General features: G+C 35.5%; 1 protein-coding gene across 1 annotated transcript in view; it reads left to right on the forward strand.

Annotated features, from left to right (window-relative positions):
* The window catches only part of ATP3 (gamma subunit of Mt ATP synthase), an 83,782-nt gene that overhangs the window by 58,614 nt on the left and 1,642 nt on the right, over window positions 1-23,526 (forward strand). The window contains exons 6-7 of the mRNA XM_089820019.1: window positions 519-641; window positions 769-888. Of these exons, the coding sequence (XP_089676145.1) occupies window positions 519-641; window positions 769-888 (243 nt within the window). The remainder of the gene's footprint in view (window positions 1-518; window positions 642-768; window positions 889-23,526) is intronic.

Raw genomic sequence — 23,526 nt, forward strand, 5'->3', positions numbered from 1 at the left:
TTCTATTGCATGTTGCAGGCCAATGTATGTGTGTATATGCATGTGTGTGTGTGTGTTTGCCTACATTCACATCTGTCTGTGTGTCTTTTGGCATACGTGTCTGTGTATGTGTTCCTGTCCATATGTCTGTGTGTGTATGTATGTGTGCCTGTCTGTATGTCTGTCTGTGTGTATGTTTGAGTTTCTGTCTGCATGTCCGTGTGCATGTGTGTGTGTGTCTTTATGTACGCCTACAAATGGCTAAAAATATGCTTGACATAAATTTGCCATTTATTTTTTGCCCCCGTAATGGTCATTTGGTATTTTGATGAGATATCTAACTTTAGTTTGATTACAGTAGTCGTGTTTCACCATATATGGTAGTCTTTATACACACATGCAACCATTTAATGTATGCAATTATGTGTAAAACAAGTCTGGAAAAAATGCTTCTAGTTAATATATTACCTCTAGCTCATGGGGAGCATTTTTCCTCTGCATAAATCATCGAATGGTTGATCATGGTATCTTTTGGTTAGGTCTCTATGATTGTGGACGACATTCTGAAGAATGTGGAGTTTGATGCCGTAAGGGTTTGTTTCAACAAATTCCAGTCTATGGTATCATTTTTGCCAACAATGTCAACTGTGTTATCTCCTGAGGTGAGGATTCATTTTTGTGTTCTGTAATTGTGGAAACTTGAAAATCATCTGAGATAATCTTGTGCCTTAGTGGGCATTCTTTGGCATATTTGTTGATCCATTTACTATGATGCCGAGGTTGGTTTAGGTTGTGGAAAAGGAATCTGAAATGGGAGGAAAGCTTGGTGAACTGGACTCTTATGAGATTGAAGGTGCTGAAACAAAAGCTGAAGTGCTACAGAATCTCACCGAATTTCATTTTGTCTGTGTATGTAATCTGGTGCCTATAACTTTGCATATTTTTCTTGCTGTTAAAATATATTTCAGTTATTCCAAAATTGAGAATCTTCTCATTTGATGTTGCCAGTAGTTGGCCTTAGTGTGTTTCGAGATCTTATAGCTTTCCTCAGCTTTGAGGATCTCATTTTAGAAAGAGTTAGTTCAAGAGGTAAAAGCCAATGAAGGAAATAATTCTGGTTTGCTTGTTTGTTATCATCCATGTCAGAATACATTGAATTGTAATCTTTTAATTTCAGCAGCCAATGGTATTTTACTATTTATAGAGCCATTGTGACCAAAACTTATGTTGCAGGACTTTTATTCAAAGTTTAAACTGAATGATCTTTAATGCATTGAATACCTTAGGCAAAATATTGTTTTTATTTTTCTTCCTTGTTTATTTTGTTTAATGTAATAAGTAGTGTGTATGTATATTCTTTTCTCAGTTACAATAATTTAGAATATTATTAGAAAGATAAGTGTTAAAGTTCCACATTTATCTAATGCTTGGTATGTGTAGTAACTTTTGGTTTTACGTTAGTTGAAGAGACAAGGACCAACAAATGAAAAGGATTACAGTTTCCTTATTTGTTACTGTCTTAGAATTATTTTTGAACTATAAATTTTTCCGTTTTGAGAGTATCTGATGAAAATTTATGTTATTGAAGCTTTTCTTTAAATTATATTTGTTTTTAATACATCTGTTATCTGGGGATGAATATCCTTTTTGTTGTCTTCTTCTTTTATTGTTTTGTTTCCTGTCATGTACTTGTGCTTCCATAACCTTTTTCTTGGTTTAATAATAATAATTGAAATGACAAGTGATTGATATTCAGTATCAAACAAAGGAGAGGAATTTTCCTTAAACAATCACAAGATCTTTCCATAACGGAAATGATTGAGAACTAAAGACAGAATTGAAGGCTACCAAACCAACTAAACAAATCAAAGAAAACAAAGATACTGAAAACTAGTTGACTGACTGACTTTAAAGAAAGTTACCTACATGACCAGTTTATTAGATATCACAATATTACTCTAATACCCTCCCTTAGTGGTCATTCTACTAACTATCCTACAGAAGACTTTACATAATCTGCAAGTCACTTTTGCTAAGACCCTCCCTGGTTGTACTTTTGGTCAGCCAATTGATTTCTGCAAAGCTTTTGTAAATGACCAAGTACAAGAACAAGCTATGTATGTTCCAACTTAATGTTGGGTAATCAAGCCATACCTCTTGTTATCCCGAGAGACTTTGATTTTTGTTGATAAAACATTGACAAAAATATGTGATTGCAAAATCATCAAAAAAAGTTACTGCAAAATAACACCATGATTTTAAATAATCATCAAACCCTCAATGCAATGCTAAGACCACACATGATTTTGTGAAAAAATCGTCAAAAACTCTAGTACATTTGTCAGAACACCATTGACCCTAGAAACCCCAGTTGCAAACCAAAACACTGCAAATATCATCAAAACATTTTGTCGAAGATAGTCACTATTTTGTGAAAAAATCTTCAAAAACCTTTGTTTCGAGGTAAATGGTATAAACCTATAATTTTCAAAAAGTTGTCGAAAACCAGTTAACCTGCAACAAACAAAGCCATGATAGTTTTTGGAAACAATCAAACAAATTCTATTACATTTAAAAAATCATGTAAAACATTTCAAGGAAAACATCATTCAAAACCCTTCACATTTTTTCTCCCAAAGAATAATATGTAAAATCTTCAATGCAAATGCAGGTGCAAACAATCCATGCCCTTGATCACAAAAATAACTAGGAGCTGGTCAAAGATGAACACGAACCCTAGACGTTGCATTCACAAAAAAAGACTCCCAGCCCACAGTAAAAAATGCTTGAACAAAAACACTTCACATTATTTTTTACAAAAAATATGCTAAAACTCTCAAGAAACCCTTGATTTATCAGAAAAATAAAACTCAATCAAAACTCCTTGGTCTGTGAAACATGAACTCAGAAATCCCTCGATCAAAGTTTTATTAAAAGAACTTCGATTTATTAAGAATCATTAAAATTTCTTAAGTTCTTTTTGAAAAATTTCTTAGAGCACCTAACAAATTTTTATAGAAAATCTTTTAAAAAGTTCTGGAAATAAATTTTAATGTAATGAATCCACAAATTTTAAATTTTTTCAGACAACTACCTCTGCTCTAGGTCTATGAAATAATAATTGATTGATATTCAATATTGAACAAAGGAGAGGAACTCTCTTTAAATAAGCAATTGCAAGATAGATATCTCCATAATGGAAATGATCAAGAACCAAAGATAGAATAGAAAGTCACTAAACTAAGTTAACTAACTATACAACTTAAAGAATAGAGAGTTCCTAAAAAGTGTAAGAAAGTTACATCACCATCATACTTAATATTGCAATATTACTTTGATAATAATTAGTAATTGCAAACATCAAGCACTTGATGCATGTGGTGGTTAAAGATTTTTCTCTTGTTAGTAATTACTAACCAGCGGTTCTCTATTAGTGGAAGAGACATGGTCTTGCAAATAGAAAGAATTGCGATTGCATTATATTGTATTGTCTCAGAAAAGTTCTTGTCATGTCCCCTGTTTGAAACAGCCACTAAGGTATTATTTTTGACTACACAACTCATCCATATATGCAGGCCATAGTCTAGATGAATCAAATTTAGCGGTTTGGAAGACTTAGTCAGTCTACTACAAAATACCGATTGGGATCAAGCATAGAGATGTGATGTGCAATGATTCAAGTGTAGATGAAACCTAATCAATTTCTATGTAAGTGTTGTCCATTGATAAAAGATTTGGTAGTGATTGATATTACAAAGGAAGTAAGATTCAAATATATCTTTTAAGTTGGAATAGTTATATATAATTGTAATATGAGAGAGTAATGGTTGTAATGTTAATATTGACAAGTGATTAAGTAAGACAACTTTGATAATAATGTAGGTGTTCTATCTTGTTGATGTATGTCTAATGACCTATCAATGATAGAATAAAATATCGAAGTATCCTATCCTCTCTTGATCAAATCGTGTGTATGGTAAGATTGCAAAGATCATACAATTGATTCCAAGGTTTCTTTTCTGTCAGTTCTAAATAGGACAATTGATGTGATATATTGGTATCACGAGGGGTGTTATGTTATGTTCCTTAAGCTGGCTTCAAACGATATTAACTATAGGAGCTTTCAAGTGATGAAGCTATTTTGGGTTTTTGACAAATACATAGAAAGGAAAAGAGAGTAGGGTTGAAAAATTCTATTCTACTCCTAAGAATTTGAATGTTGATAGGATGGAGTCTATCAAACATTGCTTCGCTAATTTCAATAACTTTACAAATTTGGTGCAATCTTTCGTAGCCACTTGTGATTAGTCAAAGCAGTACAATGGTCAATCTTGGATAATATATGCTCTCCCTTGACTTTGACACCATTGATTTTTAGGTCGAGATTTCGAAATCTTTGGTGAAGAGGTTTGCCACCACTTTGCCATCTGAATCTCTAATGTGTTGTCTTCTGAATTGTAATGGCGAGAGCTCTCTATGATCAACTCCGCATGTTGGAAGATCGAAAGAAGCTCAATTGCAATCACAATTCCGCTCTTGACAGTCTAAATGCTCTTGACAATTCTCTTGTTGAATTCACCTATGTTGAGACCTCTTAAACTTGCATTGCCAACATTGTTCCACTTTGATACAATCTTTGATTCTAGATAAAACCACTTTGCTTGTTCTAGATCAAGGCTAATCTGAACATACCTGCTCCTCTAAGCTCCACCTTTCCTCTTCCATGGAAAACAAAAAATCAAACACAAAGACGTTGGAGGAATAAAAAGTAGATTAAATATCTCCACTCAGAGAACAAATAAACATAGATAGTACAAAGTTCCCCCCTCTTTAGAAAGAGATTTTTTTTCTCCTAGAAAATCCATGCCTTTTCTCTAACTTTAGAAACTTAATGCAAAATTACTCTTTTGTGAAGCTCACAACCTTTTTTTTTAAATTCTTCAATTGATTGTCGTTCTCCCAATCTTTATTATATGGAGAGTGAGGTCAGCACTACAATGAAATGACTGCCAAGGTGGTCCTAGGTGTCTCACCAATAACCAAGGCTAGGGACGGGGCACTTGACAAGTCCTCATCCAAGAGCTCTATTGTGGTGAGTGAAAGGGGTCATGCCATGATCACCGTCGATGCTGGACTATCTTCTAGAGAGTCCAAGATGCAAGTATCGACACTCAAAGGAGATCCTCGTGGAATAATCGATGAAGAAGCATCTCTATTGGCCTTTGTGAAAGGGCCCAAGATGAACTCAAGAGAAGTCAAAACTAGCTCCATTGTGATAACCAAAGCTAAAAGTAGGCCCATAGGTGTAGATTGCGCCTGAACTCGAGGATTGGACTCTACTCAAGCTTGCTCTTGTAGGATGGAGTTGTAGTCCTCTGGTCCATTGTAGAAGGCTTCAAGACATTTGAGATGCTAGCATGGCGATGGTGATTGGAAGGCAAATTGGAGATGGATGTAACATGCATGATTGTGCTCGAGATAATTTGCATGTGCAACATATTCACAACCTTGGAGAATTGAGGGACATCTAGTAAAAGAGGTGATAAGGGGTGGTTCATGCAATAGAGCTATAAAGACTCGGATCCGCTTGGTGTGAGGCAGGCTTACCTTGGTTTTAGGCAACACATTTGCCTTTCCTTTGAGCACATGTGAGGTGGACGTGGGAACTGAAGACACCATTAGAGGTTGTGTAATCTTCAATGGTCTAGGATGCTTCCTATGGGGCACATGCTTTCTTTGAGCCGCCGATGAAGAAGATAGGGGTTCCATTGCTTTGGGTCAAAGCTGATCAATTGAGAAGCCCTCACGGGACACCAATATCTTTGATGGTATGGATAATCCCTTCATGTAGGAACCTTAAGCACTTGTGGACCATCAATGGCACAATTCCCATGGAGGTCAGCAAGGGATACCTAGCTTGATCCTAAAGAGGTTCAATTTAGGGATCACAAAGAAAGTGGTGAAAACAACCTTGCCCCACCTGAATAGTCAAGGTGGTGGATCCCAAGGGAGGTAGGGACATTCCATTGTGCATATAGATGACGACATCACAAACATCATATTTTTCATGATTTATGCCATTGACGAAGAGGGCCTTCTTCATAATTATGTCAACGTGACTTAAAGGGTCCACCAAGACACCTTTGATGAATGATACTATTGATGGAAGCTCAAATGTATAATATAGAAGGCTCTCTACTTTAGGGTTTGTCCAAAGGGGTGAAAGATATGGTAGTCTCAGACACCCTCTAGGTTTTGGGGGAGATAGGTGAGATGGTCACCATGATCGCAATGTAACTATTACAATTCCTCGAATCGTTTAGTTTGGTTTTGATTTCACATTGAGTTCATCAAAATGTGGGAAAGAAATTACCATCCTCGAAGGTCAACTAGGACCTTAAGGGATGCATGATTCCTTTCAAAACACCTTACTATGCCAGCTAGGTGTGCAATGTAGATTGAACCCGTGCTATAGACAACTACTTGGTTTGACGTGAGAGATTTGAGTATGTGTTAAAGGAGGTGTATGTTCTAAAGTGTGAATTATACAATTTAATGTTAATCAAGTGACCAGGTAATGAAATTAATATATTTTGATTATGAGAATAGAAAGAGATAGAAACTACCAGTTAATGTATTTTGATTACGAGAATAGAAAGAGATAGAAACCACAAACACGTCATGAAGTCAACGCTAACTCTCGTGGACAGATTTGCGGCCTGATTTTGGCCTATAATGCCCCTATCTTTGTAGGAATCCAAGCACTTGTCTTCCAGAACATTGTATGAATTTGCCTGCTAGGTCATTTGTCAAAACATTACTCCTACAAGGGTATATTTAGGAAGTTGGGGTGCTTGCTGGAAAATAAGCTAGGATAGGAATGTACAACAGGCGAAATAATGAAGGACCCAATTGACAAAATATATTGTAGGTTCTCTAACATGCATTGGAGCTACACTTATTGGCATTTCATGTTCTATAGCTAATCTAGGAACACATGCTAAAAGGTAATATCACTTCTTTCAACACTAGCTTGTATGGATAGAGGGCTTCCCATAGAACTGCGTTAGGTGACCCTATAATAATAGGCAAAGGGGGCTCTTTTTTAGAGAGTTGGAAGAGAGCCTATGCCTGACCTGAACGTTTATTAGGCAAATTCTATATGTGACTTTAGGGGAAGGATAGAATAAAGGGTGGTGCATGTAGAGAGTTCCATATCATTCAGGTGAATGCAAAGTGCTACTAATGGACACCAACATGACTCGCTGCCATCTTAGACATAATAAGCACAAAGAACACAAAATGAACTAAAAAGACAAACTTGCTAACTATGCAAATACGAATAAGGTAAATAACTAGATTTAATGACTTACATGTTTTATGATGAAATGAAATAAAAGAGAGAGATAGAGAGATAGAAAGAAAGAGTCCAGTTTGGTGGTTGATAATGTGGTCTAACAAAGTCCTTTGAATCCACGAAACTTGCACAGAGGTGAGAAGGGAAAAATGTTGGCCATTTAAGAGGTTTGCCTTATTCAAACCTCAATTTTGGGGTTTCCAACTCCACGGACAGCCAATAGACACATAGATAACCAATAATAGAAAGATAATAACAATAATGTAAAGTAGAAATGAGATGAAGAAGATAAGGGTGTTTAAGACAGAGAATATTGGAGTGAGAGGACTTCCCAAGTGTGAGAAGAATGCTCGACTACATGTTGTAATGCTGGATATGAGAGCTTGAATCACTAGCAATGGTGGAAAAACCTGCAACAAAGTGATGTAGTTCATAAAGGGAGATGTATAGTTGTGTGTAGTGCAATAGAGTTTGAACAAATAACCAAGAAGCAAGAATGAGATTGTCTAGAGTGTGCAAGAGAGGAAAAGATGCATGCAAATGAGGAATTTGAATACCCAGATGGATTTTGCTTAGGAATCCATCATTTTGGGTGTTACCAATGCACGGTATAGGTTTGTAACGCTGAAACAATTCTCTACATGTCTGTAAATTTGTGGACGGGAGCGCGCGCACGAATGTGGACATGTCTAGAATCTGTTAGAATTCCCTTGGGTGGATCCAACTTGGATGGTAAGTTAGCAGTGTGAGAAAGGTTAATGGAGGGTGGTGAGATTTCTGTCTTAGGGCCAATGCAGACAAGATTTATAAATGGTATCTTACACAGGGGTGTAACATTTGCTCCGTTACAAGTTGAAATATTTTTTTATCTACCTTGAAATGACACTTCATATGAGCAAAGAAGAGCCTTTGAGGGATTTTGATGCCTTGAAATGATCTCTGCTCTTATGAGCTCATGGGCACAAATTTGATTATCCTACTTAGAAAACTTCTTTAAACTAAACCCTAAGAGGTAAGAAACAACTCTTGAAACTCAATTTGGTCATGTGGAACTTAAAAGATTGACAATTGAACCGCTAATAAAACAAAGCCAAATAAAGCTAGAGAAATTGAAAATGTAGGAGTTCCCCATTTGCAATTTTCAGAGATTAAGTAAATTGCCATTTCCAAGAGAAATCAAAACCTTAGCTAGGGATTTAACGGTAAATCAAGTGATGTCAGAGTTGGGTGCATTACACTTTGTAAAACTCTTATGTTTGATAGCCAATTGGTTTCCCCATTTTGAGAGTTCACTGATGAAAATATATGTTATGGTAGCTTTCCTTTAAGCCTATGTTACCCCAAGTTTTCGGGATGACGGCACGGGGGGACGGGGAAACAGGTTTCCGGGACGGTTTTTTTTTTGCAGGAATAGGGGATGGCAGGGGACGGCTATATATATATCTGAAGTTTCAAAAATATTCATCAATTCTACATTCATCAATGATCATAGGGCATAGCAATCAGCATCTAATTGAGTCGTCATAGAAAATCAAAATTCTAAATAGCATCATTTTCAATTCTCTAAGAAAATTCAAATAATGACTTTCAATCATCATCTAAGTACTTACAATACCATTAGTAAGTCATGAAATGAATCAAATGAGACAATGAAAAACATCAACTTTCAACAAAATGAAAACATTGAAAAGTTAAGACTTAAACAATTAAACTAGATTTGTAATATAAATAAACTATAAAAGATAAAGAGATTTGTATGATATCTGTGAGGATAATGGATCATGTAACAGCAGAAGTATACAGTTATTATTATTATTAATGGACGCAAAATCATGATTATATATAATAATGGACGCAAGGTTATAATGGACACATAATAGGAACTTTGTGCATGTGGATTGGCATTTGGGTCTGGTTATTCAACAGATCATTCAGTTATGCAATTCTCTGGATTCTGTGTCTTTTATGCATATCCCTCGTGAGTGGAACGGTGTGGCTGATTGTCTGACTAAATGGGCCTCGGAGCAAGGGCCGGCTTGGAATATTCTTGATCATAGGATGCTTCCCCTTGATTTATCTTAGATGCTGGTTCAACTTGTGGACCAGGATAAAGCTATGTAGTTCTCTTTGTTTTTTGTGTTGTTCAGCTCTTTTTGATATTCAATAAAATTTTTACCCCTCTTTTAGTTGAGATTATATATAATAAAACATTAAGATAAGAAATGAAAACATTGAGTTATTATTATATTAACAAACCTAAGTCTATATAAAAAACATTAAAAGTTTTATTTTTTAATATATTTGAAGTTACGGGGTCTATAGGTAGCTTATTTAATTTTTGTGGTAAAAATTGGAAACTTTTTTATTAGTCCCGGAAACCTCTAGGAAGTGAAAATGCAGTCCCCGGGACAGTCAACAAGTTTTCGAAACTCGTTGACCGTTTCCTGTGTTTTGGGGATGCGTTTCCGATTTTCCTATCTAGGTGGGGACGGCTTGGAAACGTTTCTTGCCGTCCCCCCGTCCCCGAAACCATCCCTGTTTCCGAAACTTGAGTCTTAGAGGTGGAAACGCATTTCTGGGTAACATAGCTTTAAACTGAATGTGTTTTTTGTGCATTCAGTATCTCTGGCTAAAATTCTAAATATACATTTTTTGTCTTCTTCCTTAATTGTTTTCTTTGATGTCAAAAAAGTAGTGCTTCTATAAGCTCTTTTTGCAGTTTCATTTTGATAATTACTTACAGCAGAAGTCTTTACATTCCACATGCATCAAGTGTTTGAAATGTGTGATAACTTGTGGTTCTGTTTATTGTGTAATTTTTTGATTTTGTATGAAGGAATCAAAGGGCATAGTTGCTTGTACAAATCAGGAGAGTATATGGATATTATATAGATTTGCCTACTCATGATGCTGTCAATAGTTTGTCTTCTTTAGCACTATCTGTTCTTTATTAATGAATGGGAAAAATATTTAACACTCCATTTGCTGTTTTACAAATCAGCTAAAGAAGGCACCAAATGCATTTTTTGTTACTGTATTTTGAGCTATTTGATTCAATACATATTAAGTTGAACTTCGCAATTGCTTCCTTTTTTCATATTATCTCCCTTTCATACTCTTAATTATCTCGCTTTGGACTTCTTTTTACTGAGCAAGGATCCGCAGTCCTTCTTGTCTTTTGTTCCCTTTTGTTGGTTTCTTGTTAACTGCTTTCCTGGACACCATTTGGTGTGCCAGCTGTTTCGTTCTTTCTTGTACTGTAGTATATGCCAGTCCCTTAAACCCTTGTTGGTCTCTTGTTGGACATCAATATTTTTATCTTATCTCCTTCTCACTAATGTAGAAACTGCAAGTACTGTTAAATTGCAGATATGACCCAGTTTATTTCCATTTTGTAATTTATGGTGTTTGGACTATAGTTACAGGACTCTGCTAGTCCTGAGCCAATTCAGCCTTGCGGAGTCTTTTGGGCTTTGCCAGCCAATGCAAAAAATGGAATGTTAACATTTTTTTTTTTGTTTTTAATTATTTTTTGTGTTTTATTGCCATTATGAGTTTAATATCAGACAAGTGATAATTTCAGATCGGTCAGCAGCAATAAGCTTGCATATATTTTACTAAATATATCAGGGATGACAGATGCTCTCAGCACAATAAAATCTCCTTGCACATTCTGAAAATAATATCAGAAACAACGCTATTCCTTACACTTGATCGATAACACTGATTCCTATATTGTTTCTTATTTAGACAAGATATCTACTTGAGATCAGAATTGCTAAGAAGATGCCAGATGTAACAACTCATTCTTGACCGATATTATACATTTCTTTAGGCATCCATATCAAAGCCATCTAGATCGGAAAAATTTGAGTAAGGTTATTTTATCTTATATATGATATTATTGTTCAGGACATTTGGATATAAGAATAATCATTGCAATCCTAGATCATTTCTATCATTGTGTTAGTAATAAGGAAATTAATATTTGCAAGTAGCAAATTTCTACTGTCTGGCTACTGCTCTTTATAGTCTTTTCTACATCCTTTCTTAGGGAAACAATTTCTAAGTAAAGCTTCTCACATTGCAAGATTTTCACTTTTACCTGAATTTTCAAAACATCTTCAATGCATTTGGCTTCTTCAGCTTGAGTCGTCAAATCCATACTTGTCTTCTTGGACTTTTCCCCATCTCAAATTTCATCTTCCTGCTTTAACTTCCTCTTCTTGAGTTTTTTGATTTTATCAGTTGGGTAGTTCTTCCTTAAGATCTGCAATAGCATCTTCCTCACTTTTGATCTTTTCACTTTCTAATGTGTTTTATCTAATTAGTAGCAGCAAGAGGGTGTTGGCCCATGGTACAATGACAACACACTAGATAGGCATTAACAACATATTAAAAGTATAGAGCAGCTAGAAAGTAGAACAGAAAGAAAACAAAGCATCACCATTTATCATGAAAACAAAAGTCCAGATAAGCATAAACCATAATAGAATACTTATAGAAAATATTAAGTCTAGAAAGCATAGTAAGCCACACAGGGCTTTAACCTGAAGGATTTGAAACTCATAACCCTAAAGTTTTTGTTTGCAGGCTCAAGGAAGCTCTCTATGGGCTTAATTAGGTTCCAAGGGAATGATAAATGCAAGAAAGACCTAATAAGAGAATTTGAAATGAAATATTTAGACTCCTTCATTACTTCCTAGGACTGGAAGTATGGCAAAACTCTGACAGCATCATATTTAATCAACGAAAGTATTCATTAGACGTCTTGAATAGATTTGGAATGTGGAATTGCAGACCTATGTCTTCTCCAATGGATTCTAACCTACACAAACTTAAGGAAGTAGCTGCAGAATCACCCTCCATAGATTTTACTCTTTACAGATAGATGATTGGGCCTCTTATGTACCTGGTAAATACAAGACCTGATATTTGCTATGTCGTTAATGCCTTAAGTCAGTTTATGTGTGAGCCAAAGGAGATCCACCTAGTTGTAGTCAAACACATTATGAGATACTTACAAGACACTCTTGACCTTGGGCTCAACTACAAGAGAGCTTACTTGGACTTACATGGGTACACAGACTCAAATTGAGCTAGAAGTGTTACTGATAGGAAAAGCCTTTCAGTATGCTATTTCAGGTTAGGCTTAGTTATAGTAACGAGACTCGCTGCGAGTCAGACGAGTCGTCGGAGTCAACAAGTCAAGTTACCTCAGTCGGGTCAAAATGACCCATGACCCTGGCTCGGCAGGTCAACTCGATTGACTCGGCTGACTCGCCTGGGTGACTTGGCTGACTCATCTGACTCGGCTGATTTTTAATTTTTTTGCCTTTGTAGTTGCATAATCGATATATGTTACGTATGTGATCAAATTACCTTATATTTTATGAAGTTATTGTGTCTTTAATCTTTATTCAAGAATGGGTGCATGGAATTAATTTAAAATCAAAAAAATCTCTGAATTTCAAGGGTTTTATCACTTTGTTGAGTCACTGTCGAGTAACAGGCGAGTCTGAGTTAGGTCACGAGTCAAGTTACCCTTGCAGAGTTCGAGTCTTGTTACTTTGGGCTCAATAATTATATCTTGGATATGAAGAAAGCAAGCATCAGTAGCATAGAGTTCCACAAAAGTTGAATACAGTGCCGTAGCAATGGCCTCTTAGGAGGCAGTTTGGCTTAGAAAGTTACTTGTGGGATTATTTGGTCAACCCATGAATCCTACTATTATTCATTGTGATAATTAGAGTTCCATTAATCTTTCTATGAATCCAGTTTTCACGACAGGTCCAAGCATATTGAAATTTCTTACCATCATGTAAGAGATATGGTAGATACGAATATTGTAAAATTAGAATACATTTGCATTGTAGATCAGATAGTAGATATTCTTACCAAACCTCTCTCTTGAGTGAAGATAGATCACTTTAGGAAAATACTTGGTATGATTGAATTATAATACATTTGTAATCTTTAATTCTTAATGAAATAATTTTTAAAATTATTATTGCCAGGCTATTCATTGTTATGGGCTTCACCATTTGTATTCATTATCTAAGAGGTGACAATCTCTGAGATAATGAACACTTGTATAAAAGACATTATGAGAGATGACGATCTCTTAGATAATGTGCTGAACAGTAGAGAACTACTGTCTGATCTGGATGAGTTCAAGATCATATTCTGATGTAGACATTTCTATGTCTATGAGTCACAACTTGGATAAAGGAAGAATTTAATCATTCTTCGGAGTTTATCCTGTGAAGATCTTAACTCAAGATCATATTGTGATATAGGTTTTCCAGCACCTATGAGTCACAACTTGGATAAAGGAAGAATTTAATCATTCTCCAGATTTTATCCTGTATATTGCATTCCATGCAATTCTGTTATCACAAGTCATATCACAAGGTGTAATATGCCATAGTATCATGTGTGTTCAATGATACCATATGCTTAGAAGATTCAGATATATATAGATTATGAATCTATGCTTATTCATCTTAATTGATGATGCTAGATATATTATCTCTCAGTATGATTATCAAGTTAAGAGGCAGTGTTAATTCTGTAACTTTGATCTCATACTGCTCTGATTGTACAGATCGTACAGTTCTAATAAAGCATGAAGTTCTTTTAAATGGATTGTCCTCTTATTTAATCTAACCTAATCGGTGTCTATCTTGGGAAGATATTATAATGTTCTTATGCATAGTTTTAGTTAGTATCTTTACTAACTAATATATTTCCTTGAAGACACCGATCTTGGCAAAGATTGGCAAAGATATTCACTAATTATATTGGGCCGACTTGGGAGGAGACATGTCCTTTTCAAGGACATGCCTCTTGAGTGCAATATAAAGATGAGGTAAGGATGAGATTAGATGACACACAAGAAACAATTAAATCTGCTCCTCTACATTACTGCCTTGTACGATTTATTGCAGAGAAAAGAACATTTCAAGAATAATTATTATATTATTGGTTACACTTCTTATACAGAAACTTTATAGACTAGAGTAAGAAAAATCGAATAGAAACTAAATCCTTGTGCCTAAGATGATTCAAGAATGAGATATCTTAATAGTAAAAGACACCATACCAACCCTCCAATGTGATGTACTTGATGATGATCTTGCACATTTTAGGCTAGAACTCCAAAAGGTCTTCCACACTGGCCCTCCTTGCTTGTAGATGAGCTTCTCATCAGGGTCACTGAACAATTAGTCCAACCCCACCTGGTCAAGAGTTGTGCTGGTCCTCTTCCACTTATGACCAGTGGTGGGGAGCTTAGTGGCTTTACCAATGGCGTCTTCATTTATGTCAAAGGTAATGCCTTCACCATGACTTTTCTATCATTCGAGGTCACCACAAATTAGCAGGATGGACTCATCAAAACTAGACATTCTCCATGAAGGAGAGAATCCCTCTTTACTTTTAGAAATACATCACCATGGGGTCAGTCTTGAACTCCTCAATGATTTTATTAGGCTCAAATTTGTGCCTATCACCACCCATATTCAAATCAGTGAGATACACAGTTATGAACAACCCAAAATCACTAAAGCAATTGAAATGGTGAGCAAAACAACCCAAACTATTGGCTAAAACCAGGTGAAAAGAAGGGGTGAGGGGGCATGGTGGTGGGCTCAGCCATGCCACGCCAAGGGCTGCTAAAACGTTGGGTGTTTTAACCATCATTGATAGTCCCTTTGGCAGCACTCTCTTCTTGCCTAATTAGGCCTTGAGTAGACTAATGGAGCTGATTAACAACCCTCCAACATCGTAGGCTGTTTGACAGTAGACCAAAATCAACCATGGAATTTGCCACAAAATTTCCTTCCCTGTAGATATGACTTATCTTGGCCTCCTTCAGGCTGTCGAGGAGACTAAGGATGTCACTTAAAATAGTATTGACTTTCTAACCATCCTTGGAATTACCTTTGACAGCCTCAATAATGGTTCTTGAGTTTCCCTCAATTTCAAGTTTTTTGCTTCCAGTGGCAATGGCAAATTTCAGACCCCACAAAAGGGCCATATCTTCAATTTGGTTAACAATGTCATTGGAAGAGGACCGACAAAAGAAACTTTTAAACATCCTTTATCATTGCGAATAATGGCCCTACTTACCTCAGCCAAGTCTCTGGCAGCCCTGTCAAAGTTAAGCTCGTCCTAGTTAGGTTTGGGGGGGGGGGAGCTATTTGGCTGCCTTTGTAATCAGTAGCTTGGTGTTATCATATATGTGCAAACATTTGTGAATACTCCGGCTTTTGGCAAAGCGGAGGTCAACAACTCAAGGAGGGTGGTTGGGCTCTTCCAATGTGTAACCAAGTGGTTCTCCAACAACAATTTAGAGCCCTAGTTGAAGAACTCAACTAGGGATGACTCATTGTCTCTAAAACTTCTATTGTCGCGCTCCTAGATACTTCAACAGAAATTGGGGTGGGGGGGAGGATGGAGAATTTTCTGCCAAAGAAGATGCATCAATAGGTGGTGGGAGGGGAGACTGCCAGCTAGTGGCAAATTGTTGGATATCCCAGCTAGTCAACCAAGAGAGGTTGAGTTTGGGGAGGACCAACTTCTAGATAGCTGAGGTGAACTTGCAATGCGGGAAGAGATGGTTGACTCTTCCTTCATCCTTCTTGCAGAGGCTACATCTATTAGCCATGCAGAATCCCCGTTTGGAAAAGTTATCCAAGATTAGGTTTTTCCCATGAAGCACAACCTACCAAAAGAAGTTCACGTTTCGAATAAGCTAGGAATTCTACACTCTTTCCAGCAAGTCAGGTCAACAACTTTCTCGAGTAGTGTGGAATAAGCCAATTTGACCAAAAACTCCCCATTACAAGTGTGGGACCACAGGATTCTATTAGGGTGATTGAACAAAGGAATTCAGGTCCTTTGTAGCATGTTTATGATGTTAAGATTATAGCTATAGTTAGAGTGATTTAATTGTAAGGTACAATGTTGATATAATATATCATGTATATATAATATTATAATTATACTACATATATATAATATTATAAATATATTATATTATATATAATACATATGTTATATTGTGATTTATATTGTTAATATATATTAACTAATAATGATTAATCATAGAGACATGTCTCATGTCTTCTCTTATATTTATAAGAGATTGGGATTTGCATTTGGAACATACCAATAACTATGGCAGTGTAATTACATTTACAGAAGTCGATCCATGTTTTCTAACATGGTATCGGAGCCAACTGCAAATGTAAGTAATCCCTTTCTTGAACATGTAATCAAAGATTGTGAAGAGGCCCTTATTCCGAGTATAAATCTTTATGCTTACATCAAGAACTAAAAAGAAGGGAACATATTTGGTGAAGAATAGAATTCATGTCAAATGAGAAATAACTAGTGGAAAAATCATCATAGTTAAATGTTGGCATCATGGCATTTAGATGGGCCATATGATTGTCTACATACTAAGTAACAAATGTCCATTATGGTAAGCAAGGACTTGTGGTGACGAGCAAATTTCAATCCTATCCGAACATTGCAATCATCGCCAAAGGAAATCAATGTGAACAACCACCGAAAATACAAATGTGACGTAAAATAAAGACCTATGATCTAGAGATGAGGTACAATTGGGTTTATGCAGATGCCCTCACATTCTTACCGTCAACACTGGATCAAGAGTTCGTTTGTACAAGATGAAATACATATAACAATATTTATTAATGAAAATCTGAACTGTAAATATCTTACCTTATTTTAACACTCAATATGAACAAATATCGCTTGAGAACCCAGATATAATTCTCACAATGATTGTAACAAATAATACCTACTAACACCCCTGGATCAGATTTTATCATATTGTCCCTAAAAGTTCATAAATAAGAGTGCAAATGATATATGACATAAATCATTTCCAATCATCGATTTGATTCTGTTGGGAATTTGTATTATACTCGAGCCTCCTCTATCTAGGCGGAATTAATTTACTGATGGAAATTAAGATTGTGAGGTTCATGCTGGGAAAAGAAAATCAATACCAAGGGACATGTATTCATAAGGAATCAAACGTGGTATAAGGAGGAACCAAAATAGAGAGCGTGATGATAGAATTTACATTGGAAGAGCAACTATTAATTAGTATTAAATAAGGCACCTCCACATAGGAGAACATAAGAAAGATTGCATAAGCACCACGAAGTGAGGACAAATTGATGACGTGCAAGGGAGGTGACATTAGAGTGCAATAATAGTTTAAGACCATTATTTTGATTTTCTCCCTTTCTCTACTTACACCATAAATAATTATCAGTGTGTGGTGGATATTAATGTCGGGATTAACGGTGGGCATGGAATTACATAGGTCATGCATAATACCTTGTCAAAGTAAACACAGTGGGTTCAAAAAGAGCTTGCATAAGAGCAGTCACAACAATATATTGAAGGTGGGCCCTCGCTAGTTTTCAAGGCATTGGGTCCCCACACACCCAATAAGAGGTAAGGAGTTGGAGAACAAACAAATAAGCGTAAAAATTGGTTACACTTCTACGTGGTTGGAGAGAATAAGGAACTGGGATAACAAACATTGAAGGATATCATCTAGGTAGCATCGCAGTATTAAAGAGATCATGTTAAGAAATTTAATGCATCGATCAATTTGAGGTAAGTATCAATGACTTATTATAATGTTTTCATATTATTTGTGTGGGTGATTTATTAATAAGTTTTTCTTATATTATTATGAAATATGTTATGTTACATACATTACTAAATTTATGGCGGGTATTTGAATATATGGTGACTATATGTCTATATAAAGTAAATATAGTTTTCAAACAATTTCTTATGAATATAAGTGAGATTGGTCACTTTAGATTTTTATGTGGTATTTATAAGAAAGATAATATGTTGGAAAATAGAGATTATATATATATAATATAAGTTGAAAAATATGATTATATGTTTTAACTATCTATATTATTGAACTGATCTTATAGAATTATGCATATCTATTCATCAAGTATTACTATAGTCTATTTCTTAGTTTTTATTTTATTTTAATTTATTTTTCAATAAAGAGCTATGTGTCTTTAGTCTTTTCTTCTGAGTATAATATTGCAAGAAGAGGGAGATTACGATTTAGAGGGAGTAAACCACGTTGAGATGGACTCTCAAGTGATCAACAAAATATAGTAGTTAAGAGTATTGTGATTCATGAATATACCAAAATTAAATGGTAGTGCTATTACATTTGTAGCAATCTCGAAATTCAACACGAGGTACCTCCACTAAGGATGTTATTCAGTTAACCTTTAGTGATCTCGGCCTTATTGATTGAGAGGGAGTAATTGATAGCATAATTTTAGTGATAAGGCAGGAAGTGTGAAATGGGATTTCAATGAATAAGAATGTACATCTACTATCAAAATAAAGATATTCATATTAACTACCACCTTAAACATGAGTGCAAAAACTTTATTTTAATTAATACAATAGATGCTAGGCATCGTGGGCCCACCTATTGAGAGAAACCTTACTAAGGAGAGGGGTCATCACAGTGGTAGCTGAGATAGGAAATATGCAATTTAGTTGAACAACATTTTGTCACTAGGGTGCATATACATTGAGATCACAAATAGATTACAAGCTTACTCCTAAATCAAGTTGGTAGAAATTTTCTGACTCCATAAATGAAATGAGTGGAAATTATACATTGTAAGGGGAATAATAATAATCAATGTTTCATTCCAACTTAAACCATCTTTAAAAGGGGGAGATGTCAAGGAAGGGCATCATTGAAGTTCCAAATCTGAATCATCATTTGATTTGATGAATACGGGCTTTCATTAAAGTAGCTTATATTAAGGATGTGTAGATAAGTATTCTTCTCTTTTACATTCATCTACTTATTGTAGTCTCTCTTCTATTTGCAATTCTATACATACTAAGAGAATTATTTGCCTTAATCTTTTTTTTTTAGGATGTTCTTGCAGAAAAAGAAGGCTGGTACTTGACACATGCTATCAAAATATTGCGTAAACTTAATCTTATGATAGTAGCTTGAAAGAAGTTGTGATCTAGAATTCATTAGTTATCTGATGATTAGATTGGATAAAGTAAGGCTCTTAAAGCAAATATTCTTGATGATGATCTTAATTTCTCTTTTGCTCCTTATGACTCTCCTCTTCCTTTCGGTCTGTAGGTTTTCCTTTATAGCTCATGTCCTTGATCAATCATGTCATAGGATAGGGTGCGCCGTTAGCAGTATTATATTTAGAAGTTAGTATATAGTTCAATTAATATATATAGTTTGATTAATAGTTAATGTATAGTTTGGTTGATTAAGTGAAACTTGTATCTAGTTGATTAATAGTAAGTATATACATTGATTGATTATTTATCCTTTAGTAATTAATGATTAATTAGTAATTATTTAATCAAATCATTTAGTAAATGTTAGGACACTCCAAGCCAATAGTCATGGTGGAAGAACAAGGTGGTATTTCACCATCATTGAGCCCAAGATAATCCAAGATATCACCTATCAAAACAAGGGGGTTTATAATGGGTTGCATCCCATTGAGGGTTTTTGCAACAAGCTCCCACCGCAGTCACATCCACAGTAGCCTTGGTTTTCAACTTGGGCTCCTTATGTTCTAGTGCCATGTAATTTGCCCCTGTGTGCTTTTGAGTTAGAAGTTTGATAGAAGAGAGTTTGGATTTGAGGCCTACAAAGTTGGGCAGGGTTTTGTAGATCGTAACATTGACACATAACCTAGCAAAAACCAGGTGTGACTTCGTCAGTGTTACCATATTGGCCGAGATGTAGTGCTCGAAAGAGTCCCCAATCCCCCTAAAGACCCGGTTGTCCCATAATTCTAGAGGAAGGCCAAGTAACAAACCTAGACCAATGCCATTCTATTGAGCTCAACAAAAGGATCAAAACTTGGCTTACATTGAGCAAGAGTAAGGAAGTGGTTACCATATAGCAAAGATCTTGAGAGGATGAAAGAGAGATTTTCTGAGGTAGCCTTTGAGTTTCCACCCACTTTCTTACCATATCAAGAAAGGGTCGTAAATATAAAAATCTACCCACGATAGCTAGATTCAAAATTTCAATTTGTCTTTCCAACAACAGTGTTTGGGAGGGTAATTTCAGCTCTTTCATGAGTAAAATCAGCCAAGAAAGAAACCAAACCACTCTCGGGGGCCCCCTACAAACACTTCTTTCCAGTTAGCTTTGGGGGGAGATTTTGACATGGAATCCAAAGTCCTCACTGCAAAACCCTTGGCAATCTCAACAACTAGACCGTCAGTTGTAGATTTTGGAGGGGGTCACCTGACGAGGGGGGAGAGGAGGGGTCCCCCAGGGGCAAAACTGCCATTTTCAAAATTTTAACAGTTAACTCAGTTCCTTTAGAAATTCCCATTTATAATTATGTGATCTCTGTGAACTTGTGTATGTGTGAAAACTAGCTTTTATTTATCTCAATTATTGTGTCTTTGACGTTATTTGACTTAATGAAGCATGAAAAAGTTTTGTATCCTTAAGAATCTTTGCATTTCTTGGGTTTTTCAATTTCACGAGAATTTGAGTTTGAGCCTGAATCCAGCTTGTCGAGTTCAAATCTTTTAATTGGACCATCTTAAAATTAAAGCACCCATTGACTCGAGGGCTCTAAAGACGCTATAGCTCTTCTTAAGTGATCTCTTAGAACACAGATGCATTCATGTGTAAATTCTTCAATTTTCTGTCTAATTGGGTCTTATTAATATTATGCATCATCCTTTATTAATTAAAAATAATAATATGGGTCTTCCTTTATTATTTTACATTAAAATTACATATTGACTCAATTGGTTCAAAACTCAAGGTTAGTACTTATTTCTAACAGTACTCTATTTTCTCCAATTAAATAATAATTTTGATCTCGTTTCAGACCTTTTATTAATTTATTTATATAAAATGGGTTTGACCTTTATTTCTCTTAAATATTATGTGTCCTCTTTTCATAATAGTTTAAATTAATTAATTGGGTCCTAGATTAATTAATATTTTATCTCCCCCCTAAATCTTTTTTATTTTAACATTGAAATTAGTATTGTGTCTCTATTGTCTAAATTGACGTAAACCTTTATTAATTTAAATTAATATTCTTTTATTGATATTTAACTAATAATTTAATTTATTCACCCAAGAAATCTTAATATGACCAATCATTTTGTTTCACTACTTTAAGATGTGTCTCACCTCATTTTAAAGTTGAAGGCTTTGACCACTTTGAGGTCTGTATAAACGAAGCTCTCTCTTTTCATTTTCACACCTCATCTTCAAGTCATGCTAACATCCTCTAGCAATCTACATAATATGCAAGCATTCACTTTTGCTCTCAAGCAAGGCTTTGAAAATTTTGGCATTTAATGAGTTCAAGCAAGGACTCCTTGTAGGCCCTTCTTTAATGTTGTATTTCCTCTTCATGATTTAGCTTCTTTCATTTTTTATGGTGGAGTTGGTTATCAGGGAGGAGATCTACACTCATCACCATTGCATCTTCTTTCGAGCATTCGTCCTTCTATTGAGCTTGTTTTGTCGATGGATCTATGAGATGGCTTTGTAGAATTATTATATATTTGGAGATATCCTACATTCAAACAATTCAACATTCAAGCATCCTCAACAAGCAAGGTTGAGGATTGGAGTTTTAGATACATATTTGGTTACCCTTTTCAGAGAAGTTTTTAGATCTGCAAAGTTTTCGGAGCCAGATACACGTTGACCTATACCCAAAAAGTCAACCTATACAAGTATATGTATAGGAAGTCGACCTGTGTGCCTAGGCAAAATCAGAGACTGACCCAATTCAGATTTTCAAGTTTTTCGTGGGCTTTATGGAGCTTTTTCTATTTCAGGACCTATAGGTGGTAGAAAGTCAGCATTCTTCTCAATCTATCTACTTTCCGCTCTTAAGATATTTATTTCTTCCATAGCTCTTAGCTTGATGTTTTAGATTTGATCTTTCATGTGCTTAGTTACCATTTATGCTTCTTGCAATCTTAATCAATCCAATCTAATCAATTCGCCTACAAATTTCAAATCTAAGGTGAATTTACCAATGGTGTTTGGCCCATCATAACTGAAGATAGATAGCACTGACAACTCCTATCAAAAACATCTAGTCATCAATACTTGTTTTCATCATACCCCAAATAGAAATTGGGACAGTTAAACTCATAACCAGGGAATATCAAATTAGAACCCAAACTCTTCAATGCATTATTCTTCAAATCGTACACCATGGTGGGAAACACTAACTCCACCAATGTTGTCTTGATATTCTCCAAGCTTGAAGAGTTATTGTCTTTAAACTGCGACCTCTGTACCTTAAAACGCTCCTTAAAACAGGTGAAATCATAAGATAGATCATCATAATTAAACAATGTTCAACCTTGGAATCTTGTAAACATGTTGACATATCCATCATAGCAATTGAAATAATGCTTCCAAATATGCAATTCTTTCTTTTTTAATTATTACCATTATGTGTTTAGTCTTTTGCTTGATATAACTTAGTATAGAAGCAATTTTATAGCTAACTTCAACCATAACTGTTTCCCATGTAATTTCGTTTCACATCAATATGACAAAATTTAACAATTTCCAACAATTGTCTATATACACAGTTTCCAAATGCACTAGAACAATGAAGAATGCTTTTCATTTTGTTTGAGGTGTCGACGCCCTTTGCAACAGATGATTGTGTCACACAAGTTGATTGGGATGGTGGGGTTCTAGAGAAATCAGGAGAAGGTGGATGATTTGGTGGTCGGTGATGTATTTTGGTTGCATACGAGACCCAAAACATCTATCATATCATTTGTTCCTACCATCTTTAAATATGACAATTTTGACAGTCCCAATTTTGTAGGAACCCATAGCTAGCATGTTTGGGCGGAAGGAAGGCCTTTAGTCATCAAATTTGGCTCTGCTTGTACTTAAATACATAATTCAATGGATTTGGGAGATGTTGAACATCCTAATGCATTTTTGCACATGCAGCAAATCCAAATGACTGTGTTGAGAGGTTGGGTGGAGTTGTTACATATGCTGGTGATGACTATGTGGGCCACCTTTGTCACATGCTTTCTATTTGCTTCAATTGCACGTTTCTAGCTAACCTGTGCCTAAC

Source organism: Cupressus sempervirens, chromosome 3, assembly GCF_028749045.1.
Source record: "Cupressus sempervirens isolate cs-2001-9-10 chromosome 3, ASM2874904v1, whole genome shotgun sequence".
Lineage (NCBI taxonomy): Eukaryota > Viridiplantae > Streptophyta > Pinopsida > Cupressales > Cupressaceae > Cupressus > Cupressus sempervirens.